Source organism: Telmatherina bonti (assembly GCF_933228915.1).
Source record: "Telmatherina bonti genome assembly, chromosome: 19".
NCBI classification, from domain to species: Eukaryota; Metazoa; Chordata; class Actinopteri; order Atheriniformes; family Telmatherinidae; genus Telmatherina; species Telmatherina bonti.
The window spans coordinates 22,434,856-22,455,386 of record NC_136617.1 but is presented as its reverse complement, the minus strand read 5'-3'; the positions used below and the strand labels follow the sequence as shown (position 1 = coordinate 22,455,386).

At 39.1% G+C, this 20,531-nt stretch overlaps 1 protein-coding gene across 1 annotated transcript; it reads right to left on the bottom strand.

The window, feature by feature from the left end:
- Window positions 1-351: 351 nt before the first annotated feature.
- Window positions 352-18,580, bottom strand: cpne4b (copine IVb; the record flags this gene model as incomplete). The annotated part of the gene is made up of 15 exons (XM_079258380.1): window positions 352-483; window positions 4,893-5,129; window positions 5,533-5,666; window positions 6,229-6,280; window positions 6,497-6,551; window positions 6,790-6,923; window positions 7,088-7,147; window positions 8,950-9,036; window positions 9,184-9,285; window positions 11,825-11,914; window positions 12,037-12,120; window positions 12,650-12,724; window positions 12,967-13,038; window positions 15,457-15,636; window positions 18,410-18,580. The coding sequence occupies 15 exons, from the start codon at window positions 18,578-18,580 to the stop codon at window positions 352-354; spliced, it is 1,665 nt and encodes a 554-aa protein (XP_079114506.1).
- Between the last annotated feature and the right edge of the window lie 1,951 nt (window positions 18,581-20,531).

The following is a 20,531-nucleotide window of genomic DNA, read 5'->3' as shown; positions in this document are numbered from 1 at the left end:
TCTTTCAGTGGGCAATGGTCAGAGTCTGCATGCTGGTTCAGAAGACTTATTTCTAGAAATACTTTTTAATATACAGCAGATAGTATTAACTTCCCATGAAATGCCACTTTGGCCAAACATGCAATAGTCATCAATAGAGTAGTTCAAATTGTTTCACCATGACAAGCTAATTCTCTGAGCTAGACTACCGTTTGTAGCATTGCTGTTTGTACATATTTGTGTATGTCTGGTTGTGCTTTTGGACATGTATATGTATTATACAGTACTTGAATTTTATTTAAATAATTGTTATATACTACTATGAGAGTGAGCATGTGTGGAATGATGTGTATGCATGTGCACAGTCTGTTGTCAGGGGCTAAAGGTTCTTGTGGACTCGTAGTCCGAGACACACTTGGGTTTGATTCCTTTCGCATTGTAGTAATCCACCACCTGGTTTGGGACCTCTGCCAACACACTCTTAGCCAAGGCAGCAGGGGAGGCCTGCAAAGATGGGAGACAGGTCATAAATATGCACACGTCACCGGACATGTGAGATTTTAAGAGGTCTAAATTTATTGTTGAGCCTGATGTTGCCAAAAGTTTAGCCCTCTGAGACTGATGAGATCAGACAAGCTCATCAGACAACCGCAAAAACATTTCTACTTTCTCCTCTTTGTTTTCTGGGACTTTCATTTTAGCATGTCACAAAATAAATTACACAGCAAAAACAAATGCATCACATCCATATACTCCTTATCGGATTCTGCATATAAAGCTGCTTTCTGCACAACACACAAACAAGGCTTTTAACCATGCTGCAGTTTCTGTTGCACTGTATAACTTATTAGAAGACAGTAATGTGTTTTGTTTTTTTTGTTTTTTTTTTTTGTGAAGCAACACAGTTGCGCAGATATTGAAACTGTACCCTCAGAACAAGACAGCTGGCATTAGAGTTAAAAGTTTTTGTTTGGAGTTTACATGCTGTCCCTGTAACTGTTTGCCTTTCCTGCAAGCGCTTTCTCCAAGAGTTCAAAGATATGTGTGTTGAGTCACAGGCAGTAGGGAGTAAGTGTACAATGCAAGCAATAAAATTGTGACTCCTACACCACTGCTTCCACTGTCACCGAGAAAAACTTCCAGTCGGCAGACACCTTTCATTTTTAAAAGATAGAGCAGGTAATATGCAGTGGATGGATGAACGGCTACATCCCAAGATGTAAAAGAAGATCAAATGATCTCTTGGACTGTGTGAGGAATTTTTTCATAAATTGTTCAGGACCTAAACATTTATTTGATTTTGTACTTGTCTCATTATCAAATCAACTACGCACCAAGTCATATGTTGTTACTGTGATATTTTGTGTGTAAAATATGTCCTAGTTAGTACTTCTGCACTAAAAAAATCCCTGCTTCAGTTTTCAGAACATTTATGACCACACTCACACACACACACACACACACACACACACACACACACACACACACACACACACAGGCCAGCCACTTGTCTGCACACGTGTGTACGTACATCTGAGATTGCATGCACATGCACACACACACTTGTGAATCCTCAAAGTCAGAGAGTCTTTCGTACTCCGTCTCACATAATTCCCTGAGACAATGCATCATCAAAGTGCTTCCACCCCAACCTCTTCACTCCTCCTCCTCCTCCTTCTCTCATTTCCACCCTCTCTTCTGCTCTCTCTCTCCTCAGCTCCTATCTACCTGTTATCCCCCTCTCTGCCTGTCACCCAGCAGCTTCGTCCTGCTAATCCCTTCTGAAAAGAAACGACGGAGCAGAAAATCACCTCTCCACCTCTGTCACACACTCCCCCGTTCCCTTTTGTCTTTAGCTATGGTCGTCTGTTGACCCCCCTCCCAGTCCAACATCACCACCACAGTGAGCTGTCTCTCTCCCTCATCCCTCTGTATTATTTATCCCTTCTCGTCTCTGTCCAATTTTCCATCCTCAAATATTCAATTCATGTTCAAACTCCTTTACTTACCTATTCAATAGGATATAATTGCCTAATTTCCCATCCTGTCACAGACCAAACCCACCATAACAGACCCCTCCGAACACATCTGGCCAGAGCCAGGAAAAATTAATGCCATCTGAGAGATAGCGATGCAAACTTAGCCACACATGCACACACAAACAAACCAGAAAGTGATGTACTGATGTGTTTTGACGAGCACAGCGAGCATATTACGCCCACACACAAAAAACTCTGTCACTCCTGAACGTAAGCACCAAAGCTGCCCCTACTCCCAAACTGGTGCAAAAAACAAAGATGAATACAAACAAACAAAATAAAAATAACTTTTTAAAAAAGTCCTTGGCAAAGAATCTAAAGCCATGGCATTACTTGTAGCTTATTAGATTTAGCAGATGAATTTAGAAGTTTAAAACAGCTGATGACACTACATAGCTCAGTTATAGTTTCCTGCATTCATACTGGGACACTGATACAAATGAATAATAAATAATATAAGTAAATATGACAAACAGGGCTTTGTGAAACAAGTATTGATCTGAATCTTTTACTTTAGATATCTCTTGAAACATAAAACTGCCTCAAAATTTAAACATCCACTTGAATTTCAATTTGAAATTGAGTATGACCTATGTTTTTTTTCTTCTTTTTATTTAGAAAGTTTATTTGAACATGATGACAACTTTTAAAAGCAAAAATAGAAGTAAAACATATGATCAAAAAAAGGTTCTTGTTCTTTACCCACGTGCAAAAAACTCCCCACTGCTTTGATTTATTTGTGGCTCAGACTCAAGAAAGGCTAAAGAAATTTGCTAAAAAGTAGCTCAAGCTTGTGGCATATATGTGGGTGTTGCACTTTGTGCGTCTGTGATTGTGTGTGAACCTACTGTGGGCGCATGGCGTCAATGCCATCGTCAGAGGGTGTAAATGACATTCTGCGCTAAAGTCTGTTTATTCACCAATTTGTTATGCCTGTGCAGACTTCATTATTTTGAATATCATTTTCTGTAGATGTCCATCTACTGTGTAAAAAATACCCCCAAGAAGAGTCCAAGAAGCTGCTATAATAACAACTTGCAGATATTTTGTGCAAAAATGATTTTGTCCTGTTTGTCCTTTGGTTTTGCCTCTGGTGTAAAATTGTTTCATTTTCTGTTATTTTCGTAGATTATTTTATATATATATATAAAAAAGCTTTCATATTTTAGAATATATTGTTAGCACTCTGTGGGATCAAATAAATGAATCGACAATGTGACATGAATGGACAATAATTTGCACCACATCCACAGCTGCAAGCCAGCTGATGGCTCCGAATCTATCCAACTCTCAAAATATCCTCATTACTCACAAAGTCAGCTGTGCATGTTATGAGAAAATAGATGCAACTGAAAAGGGTAACACAATGTTATCCAGGTTTAAATTAACAAGTTAACTTTTTTGAGTCACAGGTTGACCACATCATTTCTGTGCAAGCAGTTTCTAGTTCCAAACCATTAAAGCTTCACAGCAATTGTTCAGTGACAGAAAGTATAGTCTGTGGTGAAAACCACCAGTTTGTGAAATTATTATTGATTCTCAAAATATGCAGGATAACTATCAGATCAATCAAACATGTGTTGGAAATAGTCAACAATTTGTATATAATGTTCAAATCCAGGAGATTGGAAAGTTACAATGCATCATCAGATGCATCCAATACGTTTCTGCCAGCACAGGCATGAAGGATGAACACTCCTCAGCTTTGGGATATCATCCTTTTAAACTTAAGTTTACAGTGAGGGAAGACAATCCACCTCTTTGAACAGCATTTGTGAGGCTGCACTTGCTTTGTCAGTGAAAGCTGATCGGGGGCAGATCAGTCAACTGCAGACTGTATTGATTAAGGGCTCATGATCATTCCTGAAAAGAGGGAAGGGGGTTCTTCAATGTATAATTTTAAATCACTTACATGTTATTGAGTTAGGATCTTTGTATACAAATAAAAGATTTGCAAGTTGAAAAGTAAGTTGGCAAAAATACATTTTAGGACAAGCTTCCTGCTGCCATTGAAAAAGCCAAAACTCACTTTTCCTTTGGAAAAATTTGGGGTGATGTTCAGTCATTTTTTGGATTGATATAATTTAATATTAATCCAAAACATGACTAAAATTAAATGATAATCCACTTTCCTCTGGATTAAATAAATTCAGAGGAAAATGCTTTGACAAACAGTTGTTCTGTAAGAAAGATACATGAAGCCTTGTTGCAACACGTCACACTTTAGTGTCTGTGATTCAGCTTAAATCCATCAATCAGCCCACTCCAAAAGTGTTAGGGATACACCCTCAGCATCCGCAATAAGACATGTACACTTCAATGCTTTTATTCCTGTGTTTTGCAAGCTATCGGGTTTTTTTTCTTTTTTTTTTTTTTTTTTTTTGTATCATTTGTGGTTGTTTTATTGTGCTTTTTTCAGTGATTGTTTGCTTTAAAAAAAAAGTTTAAATTCAGACTGACTTCATGCCACAGTGAAACGAGGTACCCTTGGGCATTAATGTGGGGTTTACAGTGGTTAAGAGGATAACTCCAATATATATTTTTGGTGTTATGTCAAAACTAATTGAAAACAAAAGTAAATGTGAAAAAAATCTAGTCTTAAATCTTAACCCAAGGGCATGGATCCAATTTACAAAGAATAAAGATGACATATTGGTCTGAGCTTTGCTTCCAAGGCTCAAAACACCCATAAAATCCACCACCCCTATTCCTCCTTATAGAGATTTTTCTTTCATTCAAACAGCACAAATTTTTCAAAGAACCAATATCAAAAGACACCATGTACTCTATTTGCAATGGATATGGAGAAGCAGTCACAAAATGGAAAAATACCTAAATAACAGCCTCTACAGTAAATCCCATGTCAGTACCTACATGTTTGAAGTCTTTGAAAGGGACAAACTGGACAATGTCACGGAGGACAGGCTCTCCCTTGGGTGAACGCAGGATCCCATCATCCCCATCGAGAATCTGCATGTCGGTAAAGTCTGCATTGCCCACGCCAACGATGATGACAGACATGGGCAGGTGAGAGGCGTGCACAATGGCCTCCCGTGTGTCTGCCATGTCAGTGATGACTCCATCCGTCAGGATCAGTAAGATAAAGTATTCCTGGTTTGGTGGGTAAAGGTGAAGGAGCGGAGATAAAAAAAAAAAAAAGGGAAGAACTTTGTTGGTTAAAGTGAGGAAATGAGAAAAAGATATTTAATGAATTTGATGTTTTAAAGTGGTTTCTTCTCAGGGGCTAATTTACATAAAACTCATTCTAATCGACTGTTGAGGCAAAGAAAAGTGAGAGACTTTAAGGCAGGGAGGAATTTATGCTCAAAGATTTATGATTGGAATTAAATTATTATAAATCACTCTCCCACTTCTTTTTGATTCATCTTATTTTACCCACACTGATGTCTTCTTGCTTTTTTCCGTATCGCCCTGTCCACCAGTCCAACAGTAATAACGAAAAGAAACAAAAACAATCCAGTCTTTCTTATTTCTATATAAATTTCTTTCTCACCATTGCCTCTTTGGTGTGCATCTCCTCTGAGGCAGAGGAAGCCACTTTCTGGATGATTGGGGCGATGTTGGTCGGCCCGTACAGCTGAATCTTAGGGAGGCAATTTTGGTAGGCCTCCACCACACCTTGGATTCCTGCAACACACATACATGCAGGCCACTATGTATCTACCTACCTATACATCTTCAATATTGCATTGTGCTGACCTCATAAAGTCAAGTGTCTTGCAGGTGCAAAAGTATCTGCTAAATTTGTACTCCATTGTTGCTGAGCATCTTCTAAAAAGCACTCCCTTATAGTACACACAAGCACACAATGAAATACACACACCTTCACGGCAGGAACTGCAGCCATGTAGGGAGAGGAGCACAGAAGCCCATTTCACACATAGAGATTAGTGTTGTTTTTCTCTGTATCGTACGGTCTGGAATACATCCTGCAGCATTGTGACAAATCTCCCCGCTGCATTTGTGTGTGTGTGCATTCCTGTATGTATTTGTGTGTGAAGGGAAGAAACCAAGGAATGGGGACAATACAGAGGGAGAAATATGGAGCTAAAAGTGAAGGAGAGACATGAGAGGCATACAGCAACTTATTGCTTGGTTGTTTTAGTTGTGGGGAGTGTGAATGTGGATGTGAGAGTCTTTCTGGGCAATGTCATGTATGTTAATGTTAGTTTGAGATGGGATAGCTCACCAGCACATTCAGGATTGTCCTCATCAAAGTTCACGGCAAAATCGTGTGAAACCTTCAGGCAGGGCAGAAAACAGAGGACCTTTAATGGCTGCGACAAACTGAATGCTCAGCACAACATGTCAAGTCTGAGTTACAGGTTGACAGATCAATTTTGCTTTCATGTTGATCAAAAGCAAGCTGAGCAAGCTCTGCAACATGGCTGAAATCCTAATCTGAACGACGCAGAACTCCCTTTGCTTTCGTAAACACAAATACCCACATCTCTCACCTTGAAGTCAGGTGGTATCAGAGCCCCAAAACCAAATGCGGGAAACATTTTATCGCTGGAGAAAAAGAGAGACGCATGGTTGATTATAAAACACTGCGATGTGGAGAAGAACAGTAACAAAGATTTACAGATTTATAATGAGGTTCTTAAACCTTTTGCAAAATAAGCCCATATGAATAGTTTCACATGGACAGGTATTGATCTTTAAGGAGAGAAAACGGAGTGGGCATACAATAGAATTTAGATGTGTGTGTCAGTATAAGATGAATGATAATTGAGTGAGTGGTCGCTACCTGTCATAGTCTTGACAGATCTCCCCAACAGCTACAAGCGCTTTGAGATACTCATTGGGCTGGTAAGGGTGGATGTAATGGAGAGAGCAGCTGTTTCTCGGGTCTCCATTGGATGCTGTGAAGTCTATTGCCACCTGGGGCCGAAGCACACATACACACACACACACACACACACACACACACACACACACACACACACACACACACAAACACACAAACGTACACGCTCACACAAGTTGCCAAAAAGTTGCACTGATGCAAATATCGAGGAATTTACATTGCACATGAGAAAACTTACTGTAAACTGAATCTGGCAGCCTCCCATAATGTAATCCAAGAAGGAATACATTTTGATGATCTGTCAGGAGAAATCATTTTAATTCAGGCTTTGGATCATGAATTGTTCATGGGCTACTTATTTATTGTCTGAGAGGAGGGATGTGCTTCCACAGCAGGTGCATTCGCACTTTTCACATGGATGGCAATGATAAGATAAACACAACAAAGACCATGTCAGATATGGAAGGAAAAACTATATATTTAGGGAATTCTAGTCTGCAAAGTCAGAGGAGGATGCTCCTCCTTTACGCTAGGGAGAGATTTGAAAATGCAGAAAAAAGCATGGATTTTGTTGAAATAAAGCAACATAAAATCTTAGTATTGTGTAATTTTTTCAAACAATTAATCCCTGTTTCTCAGGAAAGGGTTGCATTCATGATCACATTTATGCATGCAATATTGTACGAAGTACTGAGTGTAGCTGTCCAAGACAATTAAATTATAAGAGCAGCTCTATGTCCATGGTCCTCTGTTATTCATAAGCTCATTAATAAACCGTGATAAAATAGGCTTTTTTATGGTTTAAAGTATGTTTCAATTGAACCACAGGCTGCATGCATGCATGCAACTTTGAGAGCATCTATGCCTGTGGCAGTTTATGAAGTTCATGTAATTATTGTAAAGAACAGTTTCTGCAACTGAATTTAGAGAGGGTGCAAAAACTAAAAAAAAAAAAAAAAAAAAAAAAAAAACACACTTAGCTTGATTGTCATGAGCCTTATTATTTTAAGCAACTTAGCCTCCTTTTGTTGCATGGTGCCTGCCCTGAATTTTAGCCCTAATCCTAACCATATTGCACAACAATTGAAGTTATGAAATTGTTTGAGAAAAGATTACAGATCTAATAACAACCAAGAAAACTACTAAGTGACATGTGAGAGCATCGGGAGTTTCATTTAGGAACAAGAAATAATTCATTCGATCAAAACAACCACGTGGAACAATGTTTGTATGGTAGAATCATCCCTTCAGGCAGCAGGAGGGCTACATAACCCATGTAAACATTCCCACATCAGACCAAATGTTCTGATCTTTCATTTGACAAGCTGCAAAAGTCTTTATGGAGACATACATCAGGGGATTTAATGTCATGGTTATGTATGTCATCTTTACCCGCTTTCAACTAGGATTTGTGTTTGAGATCAACATATGAAAAGTGTTAGATATATTCTGTTAATTACATGACACTTTACCAAATTTTTGCCATTTACTCATTTAGTTTAGATGAATATTTTGTTTGATTCAAAGCAATCATGGAAGCAGGACAGTCTCCAAAACTAAATTAGATTAGATCTATCTAATCTAATCTAAATTAGATTAGATAGATTTAGATAGATTTAAGTAATTCATATGTTTCATATTTTTTTAGCCAAAGAATAAAGTGCAGTGAGTAAAGAGCACATGAAAGATATGGATGTTTAACATCAGCTGCATTGCTTGCATACATGATTGCTTTGTTTTATTAATTACACATGACAGAGGGGACATAACTCATTCAAATGTGGTAAAAGTTTAAGAAGTTAAATATGACTGTTTGTGGAACATGCTGATGCTTGAAGTTAATGGTGAAAATCATTTATTATTTACTTGGAACAAAATAAGTTACAAAATCTCCTTGTTCCTGCTTTTCCTTGTGAGTATGTTTCAGACACAAGCAGAAATCAGCGATGGGAAGAGTTAGTCTGGAATTTCTCACAATTATCTAACTTTTTGGAGTTTTTAATCAACACAACAAGAAACAGCAACTTAAGTTCAGGATTAAAATCAAAGTACATTCTAACAAGACAAGGTTGCAGACACATCAGTATTGTAATACATCACCTTGCAATGGTTGAGAATAACAGTGCCAGAATTTCTGTAATTCTTCTTCTTTATCTGATATTTAGGGTTGATGCATTCCCATTGGATCTGGCAGCACACACACACACACACACACACACACACACACATATATAATGTGTTAATTTTGGCGTGGAGGGAGAGCAGAGGGCACTGTAGGTCTAATTATATAAGTGTCACATAAAGATGCAAGGCTTTGAGTTTGGATTTTCTTACCTGCTTGCCCTCCTGCTCTGCCCTCATCATCTCCTTAAACGTGGTCTGAAACTCTCCAATGAAGTCATGTTTTCCATTGGAGTCCCAGTCCCAAACAGTGCACTGGTGCAGGAGCAGACAAACATTTTCACTCAGTTAAAGCAACAACACAGCTGTCTAAACGCACACATGTGCACTGGCAGGCACACACAGAAATGCCATGCTGAATGATTGATAGGGTGGCGTTGGTGGGGGGGCAATGGAGCGGTAAAATATTAATCTGAGGATGCTGAGAGGGACGCAGCTTAAGAGATAGCTTCATGAGTGTGTTAGTATTTAGACTTGATAGTTTGTTTCTCCCAGAGGAGCTCCTTGACAAGATAAATGACCACGGCAAACAAGGGGTCAGTGGGCAATGACTTAATGCTTCATAAAGAATGAATCTGATGTTTTTAAGTCCCCAATGTGGGGGCTCCCTCACAGAGTTTCCACTCATAATAATATTAGCATAGAAAGTACACTGGTTAATGCAGATGCCTAAAAGAACATTAAATCTTCCTTGTAGTGGTCTAATGGTTGTGATAAAAAACAATTCACTGAAAAGCTTAGTGACCCTCTTGCCCAAAGTCAAACTAGCACCCGGCTATCAGAATGAATCCAACAGCATTTGATTAGAAACAAAGAGCAGCAGTAATCCCCTTATTTCCTGTCTCCCACTTAAGGTGCTTCCAGCTACACTTGAAGTGTGTGTGTGTGTGTGTGTGTGTGTGTGTGTGTGTGTGTGTGTGTGTGTGTGTTCCTTTATATTTACATGTGTCTGATCATTTGTGCTTTTGACAGTAATTTCTGTGTTTGAGGAATTGAGCGCTTGATTTTGCAGCCTTGCTTCCACTTCAAGTTGCTGAGAGGTGTGCTAGAGACTAATGAAAAAATGAAGAAGCTCTGTTCCGTTCAGTGAATACTAACTGATGAAGAGAGGAAAGAGGCGAGAGGTGGACCGGGGGTGGGGGGGTAGTGGAGGAAAAGTAGAGAGGTGGAGAGAAGTACAAAGGAAAAGGCAGCCAGACACTGCAGAAGAGGGTTATGCATTTATGCATTGGTCAGTTAAGACCCTGGTGAAAAGAAAGCTCTGGTCTGAATAGAAATCTCTGCCTTGCCATTTTTCACTGTAGCCCCGATGCTTCAAACAGGCAGCCCTAGAAACCATAGCCGGTGGCTTGCATGTGCGTTTTCGAGTGTGCGAGCCCTTTCTCCTGCTGTCAGGAGCCGTGCAGAGTTAAGAAGCCTCTGAATATTTAATGAACAACTTCATGTTTATTCATGAAAAGAATAATTGTTAACAGCTGATGTGCAGCCACCACTTGCCCATGCACACTGACGTGCACTTACATTCTGCCAAGGGAAGGTGACAGTTAAAAATGACCACTAAGCTCCTGAAATATTACAAAAACACATGACCTGAACTCATCTCATGACTATGAAGGGAAAATAGAAACAGCTGACAGACTTTCTGACATGTACTGTCAGCGCAGTGGCAAGCAAAGGTTTCGCCAAAAGTCTTTAAAATTTCTGTTACAGTAAAAGCTGAAATTGAGTCAAAATACTTTTTTTTTTCTACATAAAAAGAAAAATGGTTTAGGTTTTGCAGGTTTAGTTAGATCGCCTCTGGCAAGTATGACAGCTTGTAAACAGTTTGTTATTCAAGCGTCTTCTAAGTGTCTTTCAGCTCTTGTGCGGGGGATTTTCTTTTAGCAAAAAGCTTCTAGGTCTGGGGGAGTCTTGGGATGTCTTGCATCTCTTTTAAGTTCTAGCTTATGAGAGCCAGGATTTCAGGACCCTGAGAAAAACTTAAAGGTGTGGGTTTGGCGGTAAATTAAACATTCACTTCCCAATTTACAGGTCATCATCTAGTCATGGTCAGTTTTCCAGTCTTCGCTATGCCAGTTTTCCATGCCAACACAAGCCCAAAGCAAGATTAATCCACAACCATGCTTTCTTGTCAGAGGTTTTCTTCTACTAAGAGCAATGCCCTGTGGATTTACCATGTTCTTTTGAAACGGATGTCTCTTAATTTTATTGCAATAATGCAGCACAAACTTTGCTGTCTCTTCCATGAAGGTTATATTTGTGTAGCTGTGGCAGTAGAACAGTGGACCATCACTCCACTGCTCTATAAATGTTTCTCAGCGGTTGTTTTTTTGCTTTGAAACATGGGTTTCTGATTTGTCTTGATGTAAGTTTATAAACTAACAGGAAAATTTCCTGTAAATAGCTGATAATATCATTTTCCAGAGATCCCATAATGCTGTACAGTTAGGAAAACAAATTATAAGTTTTATCATATTTACAAACCAAAGAGACTTTTGGATTCTCCGTGCAGCTTTCCTTATGTTTTATTGATCACACGGTGAGATTGTTGTGTTTTTTTTCCTTCTTTTGTTTTTTAAATGTAGCCTGAGAAGAGAAACGTCTTGGCAAATAAAACGTCCGCCGGCACTCAGGTGTTGTTTGGCCTTGATCCTCTAAGCCCGTTTTGTGCCTCATTGAGAGAACTTACAGACTGTAGAGAGGCGTTGTCAAGGTTTTTCAACACAGGAGTGTTGTGGATTGTGTTTAAGCATAAATAAAATGCTGCCGTCATTTTTCACCTACTCATACTCACCTTTAACTCCCTGTCATGGTCTCCACTGCAGAGTGTGTTTAAGGAAACTTTGAAGGATTTCCAAATTGGGCTCAGGTTGTTCATCACCGTCTGCACACATTCATTAAACCCAAGAATGATTATTGTTGTTAGGCCTGAAACAGTTGTCTGTATATGTGTGTGTGTGTGTGTGTGTGTGTGTGTGTGTGTGAGTGTGAAGGTGCCATGATTACCTCAGTTCTGTGCACAAGTGACTCAGTCCCATCATCATTTAGTCTAAAAATCTCCAGAAATGGGTCTGATTTACTGAAGAAATCCTTCAGAGAGAAAACATACTTGTAAAGTATTCTCTTAGATGTGCCTTTAATCGCCATAAATCATTCATAAAATAACAGATACACTATTTCACCTCTTTTCCCTCCCTTCTCTTTTTTGCTTTTTTTTGCAACAATCCTTCTACTGTCCTCTCTCATTTATCCACCCCTCCCTTGCTTTCTTCTATCTTGCCCCTTGGGTGGAACTTGTTTAGATTAGTCATCCGTGGCCGTGCATGCCTCCATGTGTGTGTGGAAGCTGAAAATTAATATAGTTATCTGTGTATGGTTGGGTTATGATGGAGATAAAAGAGGGTTATTGTGTAGGAGGGGGTGCCCACCTGTCTTGGTTGTCCTTCTCTAATACCAGATTATACTCTTATGTATTGTGCAACTTAATTAGTCAATCCCATGGACGTTTTTCTCTACAAAAACACACTTGCCTGGCAATTCACACACACATACTCACCTAAAAAAATAATCTTTAATCTAGTTTGAGGATTTTTAATAGTGAACATCTCGTTGCACCAACCTTATCGTCTAGCTTTCGAGCGCTGAATGACAGCTCAACATAATCGTCGTTACCCGACAACTCTTCTGCTGTCACCTATACAGGAAGTGTTGAGAAAAAAGGGAAGAGGTTTTTAATTTTGGGGGGGGGGGGGGGGGGCAGAAATGAAGAAACATAGGAAGGATGTGGGAGAAAATGAGATGGAAATGAGGTACAGAGCAGACTGAACAGGCAACATCATCAAATTGATTATCTTCAGTGTCTGAGTGCAGGAGGTAGTTTGGATGTGTGTGATTTGTGTATGTGTGTGTGTCTGTTACACATGCGGACTGACAGACCATTATGGAAGACTTTCCAGCAGTGTTCCCCTGTTTGAGCAGAGCTTTGGTCAGTTTTCGCTGTGACACAATCTGAAACAAACAGGAACACAGACTCCTTAGAGGGTTGGCTTCGGCCTCTTTGAGCCGCTCTGGTGTTGCTCGGCTTTTCAACATCCAGACATAAAGCTGCTCACTGAAGTCAACTCAAGTCTTTAAATGTCACATGAAACCTTCACTGGCTTAGAATACGTCCTTTAACCTGCTAAAACTGCAGGTAGTCAGAAGCTGTCTGAATTTTTATTCTAAACTTTTTCCTTTGTGATTTGCATTGTTGCAATGACTCATGCAAAGGCGTTTTACCAAGTACACAAAGATATGAATAAATACTTGTTTGAAACCAATCTGTATTTTGTATCTGTCTAATTTTATCGTGTTATATCCATCTATCACAAATTGTTGCTTATTACCATTTAGCAGTCTGGGTGGCAAGTTTTGATAAAAAAAAAATTTAAAAAAAAAGAAAGAAAGAAAGAAAGAAAAAAAAACTGGTAGATGTTCTAAAATGTTTCTTTTTTAGTTTAGTTAAACAACAAAATATCTTCAAAACCTAAACTACTGTTTTTAAACCACCTGAGTGCAATAACGGAACTCCATTAACATAATACCCTCTGTGTACTTGAAGCTAAAGCGTTTAAACCAGAATGGAATGAACGTAAAATGATAGATATAGTAAATTTATATATTAAAGTCCATTTTAGATATATTAAATATTAACATTTAGCTGTTTTTGGTCTGAATGGCCACCTGAATAGAGAACGTGTCTCAGCTCACAGCAGTAAATCTCTACGGAAAGTCTGCAGCAAAAATATTAGCTCTGGCTCAGTTCAGAGTTCTGGTGTAGAACCCATTTTAACAACTTGATGGGACTGTGGAAAAATATTCTTTCGATAAGTTTACTAGCACAGTAGTAAAATAATAAAGCGGTTTCATCTAAAAAATATCTGAAGTGTCCTTTAAACATGAGTTAATGTAAAGTTGCATTGAGTCTCATATTAAGGCATAAATATATTTAGTTTATTTATGATGAACTTTGTGACCTTGCAAACAAGACAGAATTACCTTGAAAATTTTAAGTAAAACGACTCACATTCTCGTTCTCTGCTGTACTTTACATTAGCTCATAATCCAAACGGGGTGCACATGAGGGACCACTACTTATGTGAACTCTGGAATGTGTGGCTCTGATAGCTTTGACGCAAAACACTGCTGTGGAGCTCATGAGGTGAATTCTATGAACAGATCAATTACAGCACTTTCTCAGGACCTGATGCACACATTCTGTATGCAAAACACAGCCCTGCTGCAGTTATTTTTTAACTGAAACAATGCTGTGTTAACTGCAGAAAGATGCCATCCATGGCGAGAGAAAATATTAGCATCCTGTTATCCCATCTCACAGCATCTTTCTGGCCTTCAAAATCCTCTTCCTCTCTAGCTGCTATCTCATCTCCTCCAACTATTGAAAATCCACCACCTTTAGGTTGCTGATAGCATTCCTGACTATAGGAAGTAAATGCGTTCTACTTCCCGGCACACCAAACTGGATGCTAATGCACCAGGACTCTGCCCTTGCTTTCTCAATATAACATCAGATGGTAATTCCTTGAAATCAACCAACTAAACATATGAATTAGCTCTAAAGCAATAATAATTTACTTTTTAAAAGCTGCTGGGTATTGCATTATGGAAGAAAAAACAAAATCTTTAAATATTGATTGCAGCAACCCATTAAGTGAGCAAGGCTATAGAGATTAGCATATGCACATATAAATGCATTGAAAACAGTTTCAAGCACCCTCAGGGCTTTATGTAAATACAAAATCAAGGACAGTGAAAGTGCAAATGCAGACAGTGACCGATGCTTAACTCAAGTGTAAAGATTCACAGTGTCTTGCACTAATCAAAGTACATATTACCCAATGCATCTGACAAACAGGAACCTTATTAAAGAATTATTTACTCCAGTGCATAATTCTTGCCTCAGTGTACATTCCATTCAAGTAACTCTGAAGCAGCCTCGCATGCTCTATTCCGACAAACAAAACACCATGTGATATTAAATTTACTGATTGATATTGCACTCACTGATGCATATACTGTGAATATGCTCCTCTCATGCATTCACTTGTGGAGATATGTTCAAAAAGTATCATACTTTTGGGTTTTATGCTGAACTCACGCTAAGATGTGTTCAAAAGTGCACTATATAAACAACTGTATCATGCACTACTTGTCAAATGACACACCTGACCTGCAGTTCTACATTCAGTCTGTTATATTGAGCAGAACTCAGTGAAAGCAGATAACAGAGCATGAATCATGTATAAACTGTGATTTTTGCAAGAGTCGAGCAGACTGCTAAAGCTTTGAATAATGTGCATTTGGGGATTTTCCCCTCATACTTTATGTGAGCTTCCTGTTTACAATCAAATCATAACAAGTACTGACCTGTCCCAAGGTACACTCCATGGCTCCCAGGAAATCTGCATCACGGAGGCCATTGTTGCCAGAGCTGATGTCATGGAGCTCAAATCGGAGCCTCTGGACCTCCTCAAAGTAGTAATCCACCAGAAAGATTTTGGAGAAGACTGGACTGCTGCTGCTGCGGATCACCTCCGTACGGTCCACCTGAAAACCACATTAACAGCTGCACTGGACAAGTCGATATGTTCAGACTTTTAACTAGTGTTGTACAGGATGTGATCATAACAGTTTTTGCATTTATTCTTTTATAACTCAATTAAAATATGAAAAAGAAACAACAAAACCTCATATTTTCACGAAAGAGCTGACCAAATTCTGTAGGAAGTTTGTGAAAATGTGCAAAAGGTTGCATCATGTCGGTGTTATTTATTATTGTCAGTCTCACTTTAAATTGAGCTCTTTGTGGTCCAAAGTGCACTCAAGTATGAAAATCTCATTCAACATCCAACTCACTGCTACTGTGCATTGATTGTGAATCTCAGAAGACTTTTCAGCACTGCAGCAATTACCACAAATAGCCATTACGACGTTGTTTACACTTATCAACTTGAGAACTGCAAACATTGATTTTTCTTGATGCCTTAAAATCACACAAGCTGTTTGACTACACAAATCCGACTGTAGCTGCAGCATTGATCTTACATTTTTCTGCTTCCCGACTGCCTGACACAGCATGGATCAGAATGCCGTATAAGGCTGCGACGTCGTTGACAACAAGAGCTGCTGAACAGTGAGGGCGATAAATGGGCGCCTTTATATTTGTGATTACCCTTTGACTCATTCACACTCATGCGCACAAAAATGAATTGTACACATACAGACTCAACATACACACAGATGTTGCCCTTTTTTCCCTGACACTTATCTCAATAGGCTGGCAACTCATTAAAGCAAAAAATGGCTTGAGCACATAAACAGACACACTCTCCCAGCTGCTAGAGCACTTTCTCACAACAATTATCCAATTAAAACTAAATCTGATGGGCCGTGATAGCATTTGTCTATTCTCACACTCCCTTAAAGCAGCTTATTATAATGCACACACATATATATTTTGCCTTTTTCTTTTATGAATGTGCACGCACACACTAGTCTGCTGTACAAAGCAGCTTTTTTTTGGAGTCCCAAAAGGCAGAGTTGCCTAATGTTGCACTACTTTCTGAACACTTGATCTTGAGCCTCTGTGGAGAAAGAACTTGTGTGTATGCCTGAGTGTGGTGGTCTGGCTTTGACAGTGTGTGTAAAATGGTTTAACATGTGTGAATCTACTCATGTATTTACACATCTGTTGGACAGCTCGCTACTGCACCGAATGTATGAGAATTCACCACTGATGTGTGAAAGTGCGAGTGTTTTATCTGCATAGTTAAAGAGAAGACGAGTGAATACGTGTAGATTTCTCTTTGCACTTCTCCTGTGTTTGTGGATTCTTCCAAAACTATGAGCATCTGTGCAAGAGGTACTTAGAGTACATGTGGGACATCAATTTTTATATGCAGGATAAACCTTTCAAAGAAGATGCTTTCTCCATCTATTTGAGACCTGCTTACATTAAAACTGCTGATAACGTTAGGAAAACATGTAGCTGAGGCTCTGATTATTTTCGTTACCCTACAAGGAAACCATCTATTTCAATAAAACAATGCCATCTGTATAGGTAAATAATTCTGCAAAAGTTTTTTTTTTTCTTAATTTCTGGTGACCTGCATGACAATTATCGTCTGTAATTTATAAAAGAATTACATATCACAATGTAGCACAATCACAGCTCAAGTCCTTGATGAAGTGCAATCATTTTGTCAAACATGAATTCAGTGGCATGCCTGAGTAATTTCAAGACTTGTCTCTTGAGGAATTTGTGAGAAAGAAAATAAACAACTCTAAGCAGATCCTGAAGTCACCAAAGCTGTGTTGCCAGTTTGGATGAATGCAAATTCGTCATTTGGTGACAACTTACCTCATCATACATTTTTCTGAAACAATAATCATATCACATGTTTCATGGGATCCAGCAAAATTCTAAAGTAGTACTTTCTGTATTGTCTTATTTATCTTATTTTATTTTAAAATAATGTCTGTATCAGAATTACTGTCATACTTCTTAAGCCCTACAAACCACTCACCTCTCACTGAATTAGTTGTATGTAAAATCTAGAAAATCCTCATTTCTAACTAAACAGTTGTTGCTTTGTGCTTTAGTGATTAAATTTATTTTACTAAAGAATTTGATGTTCTACTTTCATTTTGATTGATATCTAAGTTTTTTCTTGCTGAGATTTAACTGTGCTTCAGTTAAACCTCATACAGAAGTGATTTGGACCTGCAATAAGAAACTGACTGGCACAGATTCTGCTAAATATAGCTTAAGAGCTGAAAACCTAGTTTTTTGAGTATATCTTCCCGAGAGGGATTATTTCAAATTCGTAAAAGTTTTTTTTTCTCTTCCTTTTATAAAAGAAAAGTTTTACTGTTTGTAACAAATAAATAAAAACTAGATAACTTTTATGATGCATTTGGTTATGGTAATAAGTTGTTGCTACAAATTAGCATGGAATGGCCTATATACCCAGTACCAGCATTCAAAAGTTTGATATGAGTAGATTCCTTTTGTGAGAAAAATCATTTCCAAAAAGTATTTTGAATGACACCTCCATTCACAGCAGACAGTTACAAACACTTTGTACACACATCAGATAGCGCCATCAGACATGCACACTCACGCATCACAACATCTCATAATGGGTGAATCAGTGTTATGAAAAAGGACACTTCAGAATGACAAACCCTCCACTCATAACTCCGACCAATTATTATAGCTTAATTTTCTCATTATGAAATAGCCTTTCTCAACTGGAAATGCATATACCAGAAGTGCCCTCATCCCCTTCCGCCTCATCACCTCCCCTGATTACTGTACCTCAAACCACTGCCCGTGCGACTGCATCTTCAGCACCACGCACGGGTCAGGTTTGGAGAGGGCATCGCGGTCCGAGATCCCCCGGCAGGCCACTCTCAGCTCCACTTTAGTCAGGCATGGAGAACTGATGAAGCCCAGCGTGGCCTCTGCAGACTCATAGATGTTACTCATGCTGAGCGCACGGTCAGAGACTGAAAAGAAAGACAAAGAATAATGGTGGCTTATTTGTTCTAGATAGATAGATAGATAGATAGATAGATAGATAGATAGATAGATAGATAGATAGATAGATAGATAGATAGATAGATAGATAGATAGATAGATAGATAGATAGATAGATAGATAGATAGATAGATAGATAGATAGATAGATAGATAAATAATACCCTGCGCTGTAGCTTGAACTGTGTTTGATGCATTGGACCTGACTAAGCAAATAGCACTGAAACTGTCAGAACAAGGTCAGGACTGCATTTGTGTGTATTTGACAGACAAACTGACTGACTGCACACAAATACACATGTAGTGTACAGTGTAAATACAAATGCCCTTCCATATGTAAATGCAAACACTCATTTTAGTGTATGTACCTGCGGATTAATGCAAAAAAGTACAAATAAACCAACATCTGCATGTACACATAAGAATAGGTTGAACTTTGCTGAGTCGCTGGGACAGAATCATTGGCTTTCTTCTCAGGTTTCCACAGACTGTATTATGTTCACAGTCCATAAATAGGATATTCTCAAGTATTCATTCACCGACACGTATATTTCCATGTCATGATGATGTTTATTTCTTTCTTTTGATTTACAGTAAGGCTTAGTGAGAGCACAACAATTTATTATAATAAAGCCTGTCAACCACTTTTCATTCATTCAATTATAATTCAATTATGCTACAACGCCACAAAAGATGAAGGCAATTCCACCAAGTAATAAACCATACAACACTTTATTATTGCTCAGAGAAATGTGTTGGAAGAGCATCCAGCTATTAGAGCATAAAAGTCATTATCACATAAGCATGAGAAAAATAGCTTGCCCGCAAAACTCTTTACATCCAACCATACAGGTGTTTTCAGTCATTTTGCTTCATAAGAGCAGTTCTCAGGACTGTTTGCAGCTTCCACTTAGCACTTCTTTTCCTATCCCAGTTTGCTGCACCTGTTTGAGTATTTATGTTTGCATAAAAGTACACTAATTAATTTCCCATTATATCCTCACCTGTCTACAGCCCAAGAAGAAAGTGTTCAGGCCTTTGAAGGATTAGTTCAACGTGTTTGGAAGTAACTGTCTTCTTGTGTGTTGCACCTGCTTTGGATGTTTGCAGCCTACTTGCAGCCAAGTCTTAAGTTAAGGTACTGAAATAGATGCATAACATAAGTGATTTCATTCATGCAGATGAGCACAAATCATGTTTTATTTTTGGCGACAATCAACACCCATTTATGTGTTTCATGTATATATTTGTGTCAGTCTGATTGTCTACACCAAGCTTGGGACTTGTGCAGATTGAGCAATCATGGCACTCTGGGAAGCTATATAAAAAAGATTAGTTGAAATATCTGTTCCAAGCAAAAATCTCAAAATCTGAGACCATGGTCCTCAGCCTGAATAGGGTGGATTGCCCTCTCCGGGTCGCGAGTCAGGTCCTGCCTCAAGTGGAGGAGTTTAAATATCTCGGGGTCTTGTTCACGAGTGAGGGAAAGATGGAGTGCGAGATCGACAGACGGATCGGTGCGGCGTCTGCAGTAATGCGGGCTCTGTGCCGGTCTGTCGTGGTGAAGAAGGAGCTGAGCCAGAAGGCGAAGCTCTCGATTTATCAGTCGATCTACGTTCCTACCCTCACCTATGGTCATGAGCTGTGGGTCGTGACCGAAAGAACGAGATCTCGTATACAGGCGGCTGAAATGAGTTTCCTCCGCAGGGTGGCCGGGCTCTCCCTTAGAGATAGGGTGAGAAGCTCGGTCATCTGGGAGGGGCTCAGAGTAGAGCCGCTGCTCCTTCGCATCGAGAGGAACCAGTTGAGGTGGCTCGGGCATCTGGTCAGGATGCCTCCTGGACGCCTCCCTGGTGAGGTGTTCCAGGCACGTCCCTCGGGGAGGAGACCCCGGGGAAGAC